At 39.0% G+C, this 13,832-nt stretch overlaps 1 protein-coding gene across 1 annotated transcript in view; it reads right to left on the bottom strand.

The window, feature by feature from the left end:
* dnah9 (dynein, axonemal, heavy chain 9) overlaps positions 1–13,832 on the bottom strand; it is a 192,800-nt gene that overhangs the window by 153,186 nt on the left and 25,782 nt on the right. Inside the window, exons 19-25 of the mRNA XM_086140698.1 lie at positions 12,371–12,567; positions 10,727–10,989; positions 10,355–10,516; positions 9,648–9,870; positions 9,279–9,445; positions 1,185–1,328; positions 851–1,010 (exon numbers count right to left, since the gene is read on the bottom strand). Coding sequence (XP_085996824.1) covers positions 851–1,010; positions 1,185–1,328; positions 9,279–9,445; positions 9,648–9,870; positions 10,355–10,516; positions 10,727–10,989; positions 12,371–12,567 — 1,316 coding nt within the window. The remainder of the gene's footprint in view (positions 1–850; positions 1,011–1,184; positions 1,329–9,278; positions 9,446–9,647; positions 9,871–10,354; positions 10,517–10,726; positions 10,990–12,370; positions 12,568–13,832) is intronic.

A 13,832-nucleotide genomic window follows, 5' to 3' on the forward strand; every position in this document is an offset into this window, starting at 1 on the left:
TTCTCTAACACCAGTCTAATTAAAGCAATTAATAACAGTTGGTCTATTTCACTGTTGCTGCTGAATCAGTGAACCAGCAAGAAAAATTACTGGCCTGGCCTACTAGCCAGTATTATTCCATCTGTGACCCTAAAACAAATCCCAAGATGGCAGAATGAGGCCCAGGTCTCAATTCATTGTCACCAGTCAGAATTCTTAACGTTCATAAGACAAATCAAAGATAACTAAATTAATACATGAATGGATGAATAACATGTAAAAGAATAAAATGATCAGAAATAAATTAAAAGAAAAACATTACAAAAATAAAATAAAAAGAAAAACCTACTTCTTTGTTTGACCATTTTATGGTCAAACATAAAATGGTCAAACAAAGAATTTATTTATTTATAAATTTATTTATTTATAAATGTATTACTTTATTATTAACATGTACGAACTCTTAGAAATGTGGTAGAAATCAGCATGCTTATCATTAAAAGTAAGTGGCAGCTACCACAAATTAGTAAGAAATTACACAAGAAATTCACCAAAATCAGATGAAAAATAAAAAACATTAAAGAGAGTGAAAAAGAAAAACAGAAAGAAACTATATCAAAGTAAGACAGAAACTACCATGGAGCAAAATTCCCAGGAAATAATCAAAAAAAACATTTGTGAAAAATTGCAGTTACCAATATCACTTCTTATATACTGTGGGTAAAACATGATTTCCCCAGTTATGGTAATTAAAACACCGGCGACAGTTGGTGTCACGACAAGGCCAATTGTGATTTAAGCCCTGCCCCCAGCAGTGCCGGGTAACACATTCACACTTGCTGCCCCTTCCTTCCCCTCCCTCTCAGCTCACCTCTTTATCCAGCCCTCGGATATCTTTCGAGAAGCGCTTGCACTCCATCTCCATGTCCTCCACATGGATTTCCCTCCAGGGAGTCATCCTCCATGCCGCCATGCTGGACTCCACCACGGTGATCATATCCCACAGCTCCTTCAAGAGAGCCACCTCACGCCTTGAGATGATGGTGAAGATTTGAAATGAATTAAGAATCACAGAAAAAAAATAAAAATAAAAAAAAAATAAAAAGCTATGCTACCGTAACACGGTATACATGATAATGCCTCAATTGTTTGGAATCTGGCAGTGGTTTCCTCCCTCCTGGTGGGGGGGCGGAGGGGGGCTTTACCTGCATTGTCGGAGCTGTTTGTACTCAGAGATGGTGACCTCGAACAGGCCAGCAGACTCTACCAGGGATGCCATCACCGCCTCCCGCTCTCGGATCTGCTGGTGGAACGCGTCCAACATCTGGTAGGGTTTCTTGCTGTCAAATCTAGATGAATGGAAGTCGAGGTTGTGTTTTGGTACTGAACGGCTGATTTAGTGCCAAGCCTGACTTGGCTGCGGCATCGTCAGGCTGCAGTCGCCGGCGCACAATACAATTTAAAATGACTTCCATGGTATTAATGGGAAAATAATCACCAGCTTATTAAGAGTCCAATTACACACATTACTAATCTGACAATTACACATTATGACGAAGCATCTCTACCTATGAATTAATTATGATTATGCTAAGATTCAATTAGCCTTGTCAGCTGCAAAAAACCTGGTGATAACTCTCTGCATGTGTGAGAAAGCTGGTAAAGGTGACATTCTGACATTCTTTTGAAAGATACCGTGAACTTTCCACCAATAGAAGACTTAAAGACACAATCTGTTAGAATACCTTTGTATAATAATGTATAGTAACTGTTTTTTTTTATTGGTCATCATGATCCCTTGAAGGAAAAGACTGTGACTGATAGCCTTGTGTTCCAAAGAATTAGTGTAGATATGAACAACCCCTTTTTTCTCTCAAAAATGAACTAATCAACTCTTTTATCGGCGTAAAAGAAATGCTGTGGTAGCCACATTGGCGCATCCCTTCAAACCAAACAGTTGCGTTTTCTTGAATTGTTTACAATGTTAAGGAAACAGTTTTTCTTTTAAATTGAAATTCAAGTAAATTCGATACAACGCATGTTATTTTTCCTTTTTAATTTTGCAACAAAGTCTGAAATTCTAAGATTGTTACTTATGCAGTGGAAGCTGGATATTCTCTGGGCACTACATGAAAAAACGGTAGCAATCATGTGTGTGACGTTTATGGGGGAAAACCTCAAATAAATGCTTGCTAGGACACACACACACACACAGGCTTCAGCCTGCTAAGCCTTTCGCAACCAGATATCTAACCATTTGTTAGATACCTGGAAACAAAAATGCCTCCAGTGATATTTGGCGGCATGCTGAGTATCCCTGGAGGCATTTTTGTAAATACAAGATGGCTGCAGCTGCAGAAATGGACTGAGGCACCCAGCAGGTTTGTATACTTTAAAAACACATTTAAATATACACTGTGAAGAACCCCAAAGCTGTGTTTGGTTGTAGCACGTCACTCCCGAGTGGTTGCGCTGACACCCCTACTGTCTCTCACTGGTTGTTGTGCCACGTTTTCTTACACCCCTGATTGGTAGTATTTTGAAAAACACAACCATGATCGTAGATGTCTGTCCTTTTTTCTTTCTGAAACTCAAAAATGAGCTGAAGGACACCATATTAAACCAAAAAAACTGAAACAAACAAACAAACAACAATATTATCATTATGATTATGATAAAAATATCAATGTAATTCTCATAATAATAATAAAACACACACACATATATGTATACATACATATATACGTGTACACACATACAAAAAACTAAAAAGTAAATGAATAAGAGGATAAATCTATTCTGCACAGGGAATTTCAACACAGTGAGGGGATGAAAAATATAACTGATGAGATTCAGGGGCAATTTAAATTTGTTTTGAGTTATAAATGCAGGACCTAATTATTAAACTACACAAGTGATGTCTAAACACCAGCCAACCAATGCATTTTCATTACTTTCCACAGCGTTTTTCATTAATTTAACAGTCATTCAATCACAATCACAACAATCGATTGATATTTGACTCTGTGTTCTCAGTGAATGTTGATCTCCGAAAACATTCAGTCACTCAGAACTTTGCACTTCATTTGTTCATTAATTAACAATAACACAGACACTCTTAGTAACACATTAGTAACATAACCTTAACTTTGGTAAATGTTTAACTTTATATACTGCATAGACACTAATGTTGTGCATTTAGAGTCCTTTTATATTTGTTCACACGGTGAATTTCATCCATATTTCATTTTCAGAAATTATAAAATCAGATTTAAAAAGAAAATACCCCTGCTATTTATAAATCTGCTGTTTTTTTATATATTTTTCAATTTGAGTGGACCTGGAATTGAAACAAAAGACTCTTGGGTACTTGATATTCTGTATGAGCATGTGTGAAAAAAAAAAAAGGCAGTGTGAGATTTTAAAAGCGATAGCCTTGTTCTCAACACACGACTGACGTCACCAAGTCGTTGTGGCACTCCAAGACCCTGCTGTGACACGGAGTCGCCTCTGAATGAAGACATTCCTCTCTAACACAACCCAAAGGCTTTGAGATATCGCCTCATTTATTAAAAAAAAAAAGGAGTCTGCAGATGGCTGGCCGGTGACAAGTTAAGAAATAATAACATAATCCGAAGAAAAAAGTTCTGTTCCACCGACAGTGTCTCTGGAGATGAAGCAATATTGCCTACATCCAGTGCGGTATGTGCTGCTATGGAAATATACTCAACAATGTGGAAGACATGGATAACACCCGGGACCAGAACCTGGACAAACACTCGGGAGACAGCTTCAATTAAAGCCACAGAGTTTTACTTGAGAGAGAGAGACCAGTGCCAGACACATTTTTATTCTTTGTCATCAGGCTCTATAATCACCTTGTTTCCTTCTCTCCGCTGTCGGAGCAATGTGCAACTTTTCTTTGAAGCTCATTAGTGTTTCCTTCTGGCTTTTTTTTTTCCTTGAGCTGCTAACATTCTGCTAAAACTAATCATTTCTCACCCGCTAGGAAAAAAATCCTTGGACAAAACTTCAGTCCCTGGGCCAGGTTTTGAGAAAGTGCCCGGACACGAATTTTTGAACAACTCTACTCTGCTCTGATCTCTCGAGATTCACAGTCCCCTCGCACTTACAGTTAAGAGAGGAAGTGCAGTCACTCAGATACCGGATATTTCCCCACACAAACTACAGCATCTTTTTTTCGCAGTAATTGGCTAAGCCGCCATCAGCATATTTTCGTGAGCAAAAGATGCTTTCGAGAATTCCTGTTTCCCGGAACGGTTGTCACTGATCTGTATATGTGCGGGTCCCAAAGCGATACATTACAAGACAACAAAACAAACAATAAGATGGGATACATTATACTTCGGATGTCGGTTAATTAAATTGCATGGATACGTAAAGACACCGGCGTGCAGCCTCCAATTCATGGCTCCCATTAATCCCTATTAAATTGGGAATTAATCATGAAAATAGATATAACATGAGTTGGTCCTCCAAAGTTTTTATTTCAGGTATCCAGGGAGCAATGACAACAGCCCCAAACCAAACACTCTTCTGGACACAATTAGCGGGACCAAGAATCTTTCAGGTCAAGTACACACTGCTTATTAAAGACACCGGAAACAAAATGGACACATCCTTCACGTCCTCGAAAGGCCCGTGACCTACAACAACCTTCGGTCCCCCGAGCTCGGCCTTCTGGAGACTTCAGGTGAACACCAATGAGATCCACTCCAACCTAAGCATCCCAGTTTGCCCTCAGCTACTTATGGCTCCACTGGAGTCTAAAGGAGTTATCAGCAAATCAAATCAGTCCGGGTTTGTCTTGGGGGTTTCTGAGCTCTAAAAGCTGTATTCACTGCTTTGTATGCCATTTTTCACATTCAACTTCATTTCAACTAAAGTATCTGAAGACTGGCATTTGCACTCCTAGACCTTAAAAACAACACGCTGCAGCAACCCTTGAAGTTGGCAACTTCCAAAAATATTCAAAGTCTTCAACCATTCTACATAAATATATACATAAATGCATAATATCATTTTCACATATTCTATTACTTTACGAGACTCTTCTAGACATTTTCGAAGGTTATTAACCCAGCAGAAAACAAATATTTGACAGTTGAAAACATTATACAATGAATTTTACTTCTTCTTTTACATGTTTTCGATTCAACCTTTTTTTTCATTTGTCTATTAATCAATTCACTTATTTCTTTTCCATTGGGCTCAGAGCTCACCCTTTATTGCTGCTTTGGTTTGCTAAGCCGGCAGGAGGTGATCCAGATAAGCGTCACACTACTGCCTTCATTAAAACCCCCACCGCTCTGATTGTTTTACAGTGCATTGTAAGGTTTTATGAGAAATCTCAGAGACAATTACACTTTATGAAGTGTAGAAACAAGAAAATAATATAATAAAATGCATCGATTCTTACATTCCAGTCAATAGTGGCCCCTTTTAAGGAGCCACAGAACATCGTGTTCATACCTTACGTGGCACTATGTCACGTAACCTCATGCATAATTCTCATTTTTATTGACTCATCCTTTTTAATTGAGCGATTGTTTTAGAGAATGACAACCATGAAGGACCAAGTCACCTTTACGGAAACGTTTATTTATGATTACTCTGGCCCGTCACTTTAGGCCTTCAGATTGCAAGTGAGTTTGACATAATACGACAGATTACCTCGTAGGAACGTTTAATTCACATTAATCACCGTCAGATTCGGCTTTCAGGAAGATTGCGGGGCTTATCTGATCGCTGGACAACATGTGGCTTTGTAGAAAATCAGACACAGACTGCGGTTATTATAATGAATGCAAAACATATGAAGCGGGCATTAAAATTAAACGAAAATCATGAAAAGACCATTCAGTCCAAGACAGCATGGAAATGTTACCGATAAGCCAGTCACCCTACCCTCCCCATTTTCGAATCTTCTCCCTCGGTTTTCTACATGCTCAATTACTCTGGACTGACAGGAGCCAAATGACTACGATGTTATTCCCCTGTTCCTTTTTAGGATTTAGAGAAAGGTGCCGTCAAACACGACAGAGAGTAAGTGGGCCAAATGAAATTCCCGGGTCTCCACAGCCTCAGCGTCCTCCACACTCATTCTGAAGTCCCACAGAAATCTTCTCAGCGGAAGGCGTACCGTAAAAATGTTTGACTATCTATTCATATCCCCAAATTATTTTTAATTTACCTTTAATTTATCCGTATGGACAGCTCATGGCTGATGCATGGGATTTGGCCCAGCCTGTTTTTCTGCCATGAGAACATTCTCTATCCCTTATTCATGTATTCATCACCTATACTGCTTAACCTGGCCTAAGGGTTGCATAGGGCCTGGTTCACATCCCACCAGTCATTAGGGATCTCAACCTGAAACAGCCATCAGTTGACCACAGGGCCACATATCGGGCCATACAACCATTCGCTTGCTCATCTGCAAATCTGGGCATTGAGGTTCGTCAATGAACCTACTGCACGATTTTAAATTGTGGAACATAACCGGAGAACCCAGAGGAAACCCACATAGATACGGCGAGAACATGCAAACTCCACAAAGAAAAGCCATCTGTCAGAAATGAGCCAGGCACCTGGAATTCACATCCACATTGACATTCTCAAAAGGAGTTGCATTATGTACATACGAGGAATCATTAACTCCTCCACCATCTAAAATATAACCGGGGTGCAAGTTTTAGGAAAAGTGCCATGCCACCTACTACAGGATATTATCATGAGCAGAGCAGGTCAGCAAAATCACAGACACAGGGGAGACCAGTAGTTTGCATTTAAAAAAAAAAAAAAGGCAATGAAAAGATGTTTGGGGACCAACTCTCAAAACACTTTGTCTGTTATTTAGCCAGAGCCTGACGTGATTCCGGCTGTCGGTCTTAATATCTCAGCAGTGGTATGCTGGCTGACGTTAGCATGCGAATACTTAGCTGCACATTCCCCTCTGTTAGTTTATCGTCTGGACTCTCTTGTTGGCTATTTTGCTCACACCCTGTCTGAGCCCAAATGAGTCTGCAAGCTGCTTCAGGGGGGTTAAGGCTGGATCTGTAAATCCCTCACATAACTTGATTGTCTGGGTTGAACCGAGGTCCCAGATCAGATTTTTCTGCAGACTGTCAGGAAGGGTGAATCAAGGATATACATTCCAACTCAAATATATTCCTCTTATTTCACCCTGCATTTCCAACTATGTAATTTTATTTATTGAATATGTCATTGTTTTTTTTTTTTTTTTTTACATTTTCGGGCACCCAGTGATATTTACAGCCCCCATTGTAGTTTTTGCAATTGAAAGATTTAAGAGAGAAAAACACCCTTTGGGTGTAAGCCTTCATGGTGACCCTGACTGCGGGGTTCTGCCTTGCTATCTTTTCTAATATGACCTTCTCTTAACCCCCTTTACTTGAATTCTGGAAACACATACACAAGTTTAAAAAGGGACAAACTCCAGCTAGTGTTCTTGATGCATTTGCGAAGGATTTTCAAAGTATCTGAAAATTGCCAACTGGAAAAGTAAATTAAAGCCCAGCATTAATATGTGCTCACATGTATATGGCAATAAATGATATAGATACTAATTATAATTAATATAGCACGATAAATTGAAACATTTTCGATACTTACGCCATAACTCTATAGTACAGTATAGTTTGTATTTTGTTTGTTGAAACATTTTTACTTTGTATATAAACTGTTGATACAGCAATATATCTATCTTGTAACGTTCAGAGTTTGGCTCTAGTATTCAATCTTCATGTGAGCATGTGTTTCCAGCTATGCAGACCTGGATATGAACAAGCCAAACTGAAGGGCAGACGATCATCTATTTTCAAATAAAGAATGTGTGAATTTAGTTGTATCTTTCATTTCGTGGGTTCCTCGACAGGACAATCCCTTGTTCTTGGTTAATCCCAACAGCAATCTCACACCCCATCTGTACCACCAACAGCCCTGGTGCAGTTTTTCGAGAGTCCGCTCTGGACCTGTTCGAAGGTTCAAGGTAGCATGGTTGTAGCTCCTACTTTAATTTCATGGTCTAGTGATGTTTCCCAAGGTGCTCATCTGAAAACAGAAATATGTTATTATTACATGTTATTTACCAACTGCTGTGTAGAGATGACTGCAGTAGCATGGATATGCCGGTGTGCTGTTTGGAATGTGATGCAGTTTCCTTTTAGTCAAGAAATGCTAGCAGCTATCAAAGGCATCGAATGTGTCATGTAGAAAAGTGTGATTGTTGAATTTAAGTGGAAAGCCAAACATGGCGGGCCTGAATTAAAGATGAATTTGTGTGTGGAGGTGGATTAATAGGAATGCATGGGTATTTACCTGTAGCCTCGGGCAGATTCACTGACCCGGAAATCCTCATTCATTCAGATTATCCTGACCGCGCTGAGCTGAAAAGTCAGATACTTGTATGAAATGAGATAGGCAGTGGAGCGTCACCGTGCATTACTGAGTCACAGATGATCACACAGGTGGAAAATATGTTTATATGTTTATGGTTATGAGAGCTAACTGGCTAAAACACAATGAATGCGGCTGCTTTAACGGCATGTGACTTTTTCAGTATGTGTATATATTTATATAAATTCTATATATTCTATATTCTATTCTATATAAATATATATATTATGTTTTATATATATATAACTGTACAAAAAGCTTGAGGTTGCATTAAGACAATTATAAAACAAACAGCAATGATTTTCTTTTTTAAAAACACACAAGCTGCTATGTAAAGCCTTAGCTAAGATGTGCTAGCTAGCTAGCTGTTGTTTGCATGCTATTGCTAACAATGTTAAGATACTTTTGAATTCTTACCTGTGTTCTATGAATATTCACGACGATATTGCGGCGTCCACTCATAGTTGGAGGTGTGAAAATAGTTGCGAGAAATGCGTCATTGTTGACCAACTGGGTGATTCTAACACGTTTAGAAATGTAACACTGGATAGCCAATGCTAACATCACAGCTGATGCAAATGAATGCTACAGCATTATGCTGATTGGTATAATGATAGTATTTTAATAATATGCTACAGCTATCACTGTAGATATTTCACTTTTGACACTGTTTAAATTCCCGAATGGTGATTTGACCTTTTTTCTTCTTCAGTATTGTGACAAATTGAACTGGTTTGGATAGATAAATACACATTTAAACTGAAGCTTAAATGGAGAGCAAAATTGCTTTATAAATGTGAATGTTTTCAGCTATAAACTACGGGATCGAAGTGTTTGACAAAGAAAAAAAATAGTTCTACCTGAAGGGCCCGTTCTTGCGAAAGTTCTCTCTGAAAGCGTGTTGTTCCACGTCGAACGACGCGCACTTTCGCCGCAGCCTCGCCACTTGGACGGCCTGCAGCGGCGCCACCTGCTGCTTAACCAGCACGGCTTGCTTCTTCACATTGGTCCACTTCTCTGGCAACTCCTGGCGATTGACAGATAGATAAGCAGATAAAGAGAGGGAGATATAAGAAAAAGGCAAGGCCGACAGATGTGACAGATTGATGGATTGCCTGGAGGAAGGGCAATACGTCTCATCTGAAAGAAACTGTCACGGCTGTGCGCTGAAGAAAAAAAAAAGAGAAAGTGAGAAAGAAAGAAAAGAAGCGCCAAAGTGACGAGTGCACCTCTAACTGTTTGTGGACCACATCTGGCAGCTCCTGCTCATAGTCCTTTAGTAGAGCGATGGTTTGCTGCAGCGGCTCAAACATGGCATCTGTGCGAGTCTGTCTCTCCTTCACGGCCAACAAGTGACCCATAACCCCCACCAGACCTTCGTAGTCCCCCTCCTCCACTCTCTGGCTCAGGCTAATCTCAGCCACGCTGATGAACTTCTGCAGCTCTGACAGGCTGGGGATGCATAAGCACGAGCATTAAAAGAAGGCTGCTGAATGGATTATGTCCATCGAGGGTGCTTTCAAATGTTGAAAAAAAAAAAAATTATAAAATAAAAAACACCTTGATTGAATCAGCTGATATCTCTGTGTGGGGATTAATTATAGCGTAACCGAACAGAACCGACGCAGCATTTTCTTCAATTATCCGCTTATTCGATCAGAGCTATCTGAATGGAGTTCAGCTGATGGGGCCAAAACCAGAAAACAAGTTGTGTTCAAGTGCAACAAAGAAATGCATGAAGACCCATGGTAGCGTGACTTCAATTTTTCTAACATCCCCATTATTTTATTCCAAGCATGGGATGTTTGTTATCTTAAAAGTAAGATATGCAGAGAACATTCATGAAGCAAGACAGGTATTAACAGTAGTATATCACATTTGCTTACTTGAGTTGATACTGGCGAAAAAACTGTGTATTTGTGTCACTGTACTTTACCTGTTAGTCACGTGATTGACAAGGTGTAGTTTGAACATGAAGCTCCATTTTTTAATGAGGTTGAGCAGGGCGGTCTTCATGTAGCGGCCGTCCACCCTAATCCACCCGCAGGACACATGAACCAGCTCCAGACCCTGCACCTCCTCGTACAGCTTCTCGTACCTTCACCCACATATTTTTTTTTTTTTAAATTTACTCATAGTATTTATTGTAAAGGATTCATCAGTATTAGCATATTCCACTTCACCTGTTTACCCCACTATAACAGAACTTACTGTTGGAACAATGTATCCTTGCCTTGTCATGAACTTAACTTTTCTCTTAGTTAATGCTTTATGAACCATGGATGCAGAAAAAAGCGGAAGAACCCACCTGTCCACCTGCTCTCGGAAATCATCCAGCGTTGGGGGGTTTTCCGGAACACCGCCTTCACCATACACCTCCATCTCCTGGCTGGTGAGCACATGGCCATGAATGAGGAACTGACGCAGAGCCTCCCTCCTGTCCTCCACGTACAGGTAGCTGTAGGGCTCCAGGGAGTTGCGAAAATTGCTGCAGGTTGCCATGACGTCCCGTACGCGACTCATGAGGAGATTACGCATGTCTGCCAGGTCGGCCATGTCCTCCATGTCAGCCTATGGAGAAAGGAAGAGCATGTTGACAGGCACGAGAGCATGAATGCATATTTCAGATCAAACACAAAAAATAAATGGAAAAGGGTGTCTTGTCCCATTCTTTCTTTCCTTTCCTTCTGAATTAATGTGTTTTAGTTATCTGTTATTAGGAACATATTGTAACAGATATTTTTTTTCAGTTTCATTTAACCTATTGTTTATTTACTTATTCATGTATTTTGTTTATTTTTATTTAGTCACCGAGAGATTACAAAAGCTAATTAGCTAAGGGGAAGGGACAATAGTTTGTAAAATATTCCCAGGATATAAACCTTTAGAATTGTTTCATTTTCAAACAGTGAAACAGAATATTGAGCACTGTAATGGAGGTAATGCAAAAAAAGCAACAACAAAAATGCAAAACCAGCAATAATAATAATAATAATAATAATGAAAATCATAATAATATTAATCCTCTTATTTTGGGTTCGGCTACTCCCTTCAGGGGTTAGCACAGCAAATCAACCTCCTCCATTGAACCCTATTCTCTGTAATCTCTTCTCTCACAATAAAATCACATTTTATTGTTTCAGGCGATTACCAATATTGACCTTAATATGAAAAAAGAATACAATATGATAAAAATATATTTGTTTGAAAAGACCATCTATTTAATGCATTTAACAAATATTTTACATGTCCTGTTAAAATGTTTTTCTTTCGCTTCAGCCCGTTAGCATCAGTGGTCTCCACAGCGAATCATCTGCCTCCATTTAACCTCCTCTGCTTCTTCTCCCCTCAGACTTCCGCAAGACCACTTGACGTAGTCCATTTTTCTTTGAAAATTCTACACTCTTTAACTACTTTTTTCTGTTTTGATAACGACATTTTGGCTTGTGAGGGAGTAGCGGGGAGGTGGAGAACAGGGTAGAAAAAAACATCATAACAAGCGGCAGGTGGTACATTGATAACGTCTGCTGATTGGTCAGTCTCAGTGATGCGGATTGTCGTCTACTCTGACCAAAATAGTGCGCCCCCTAGTGGAAAATTCTCGAATTGCATTTAATTGAAAAAAATAAATCCTTGTCTTTTATGCATTTTTTCACTTTCAAATTATCCTGCGGGCCTGGTCGAACCCCCTTGCGGACCGGTTCCAGCCCGCAGGCCGTATGTTTGACACCCCTGCCTTAGACCAACTAACTTCGTGTCTTCTTTCGCCCATCACTGAATCTCCTCTGCAGTCTTCCTCTTCCCTGGCAATTCAACCTCAGCATCCTTCTACCAATATATTGAATACCCCTCCTCTATCTATGGCTCAAATCCATTAAATAAATCCGTTAAATATATTGATATCTGTTTGGGCTCCTTGCAGATGGAGGGCATCATAGCTTAGTGATAATACCTGATAGTGCGGGAAGGGGCTTTGTTTGGAGAGGCGTGGCACCAGGGAGGAGATTCTGAACACATCGTTGATGAGACTTTCCACCAGCTCAAACAAACTGTCTCTTTCCTCGATGTCCAAAGAGGGGGTGAACACAAGGTCAGGAACTTTTAGATCAAGCCGGGCCTCGAACAGTGGAGCTGCTGCTCCCGCTTCTTCTATTAACAAAGGGATGGGATGAATTTACGGTCAAATTTAGGAAGAAAAAGGGTGAAACGCTGAATCTGACACAACCCTCCTTTATCCATTTGACCCATTAAAGTTAAAACATGAGAGAAAGTTTAATTATGAATAAAATAAAAAATAAATAAAAATTACATTCTTTTCTGTTTTTTCAATCGTCTGCATTTTCAACCCTCTGCTTCCTGCCACTATTTTATCAAACGTCTATGAGATGAGATGAGAGATCTACTCCAAACAATTTTCGATGCACGGGATCATTAACGTATGTTGGTACACACAAATAAGAAGCACATCAGAAACAGATTGTTAATTATCAGAAATAAGTTGTAATTTCTGGAAAGTAGTCCAGGGGCCATATCTTTCCTGTTACATCATGACAAATGACCCTTTTGAGCTCATTCACAGTCTGTTCTTCAGGATCCAGGAGGACAGCAGAGCTATAGAGTTAATACATGCAGTTTTAGCCTTCCTCATAACGATTGACTAAATCTAACTAAGTACTAAAGTTGCTTAAACTACATTAGGTTTAAACTATGTCAATTTAAAATTGCTAGACTGGTAGTTCTACAGTTTCATATTGGAAAAAAGTTAAAATGATCATACTGAAATGGTGCATTCATTTTTACATGGATGCAGATTAAATTTCACCACCTCTTTTTATCTATTACCTCTTGGTATCTATTAATTTATGTGGGCGTCCACACGTCACTCAATCGTCAGAAACCCAGAGTCCGTATTTGTCCAATTTATCCAATTCGAATGAATGAAAAAATTATAATAATCATTTAATTGAATAATGATTTAGGCCGATTTCAGCCCCATGCTACTCAAATAGCATTCTTATGAATCTAATAATGTCTGATGTTTCTCTCATTAGTAACAAGCATTTTAAATAAATAGTAAATAAATAAAGAAATCAACCTACTATACTGGAGCCTTCAATGCCTTCTTTTTTTTGTTTTGTTTTATTTATTTATGTTTTTATTTTTGGAGTGTATGTAATACACTTTGGCAGATTTCTTGATAATTATATAAATGCAATTATATAAATTATAAATTAATTTAAATATAAATTATATAAAAGTAATATATAGTTAACTTTATTTTTTTTTCAAAATTGTCTCAGTGATATTTCAAATAAATCATAGGACTACTGGTATGATTTTGAAACTAATAATTTGACTGTTTTAGAGGCAAAATGTTAGAGGAAACACTAGAAGGGTTGCCTTTCTGTGATGGA

Source organism: Fistularia commersonii, chromosome 33, assembly GCF_037954325.1.
Source record: "Fistularia commersonii isolate RoL2024-O1a breed Wild chromosome 33, RoL_Fcom_v1.0, whole genome shotgun sequence".
Lineage (NCBI taxonomy): Eukaryota > Metazoa > Chordata > Actinopteri > Syngnathiformes > Fistulariidae > Fistularia > Fistularia commersonii.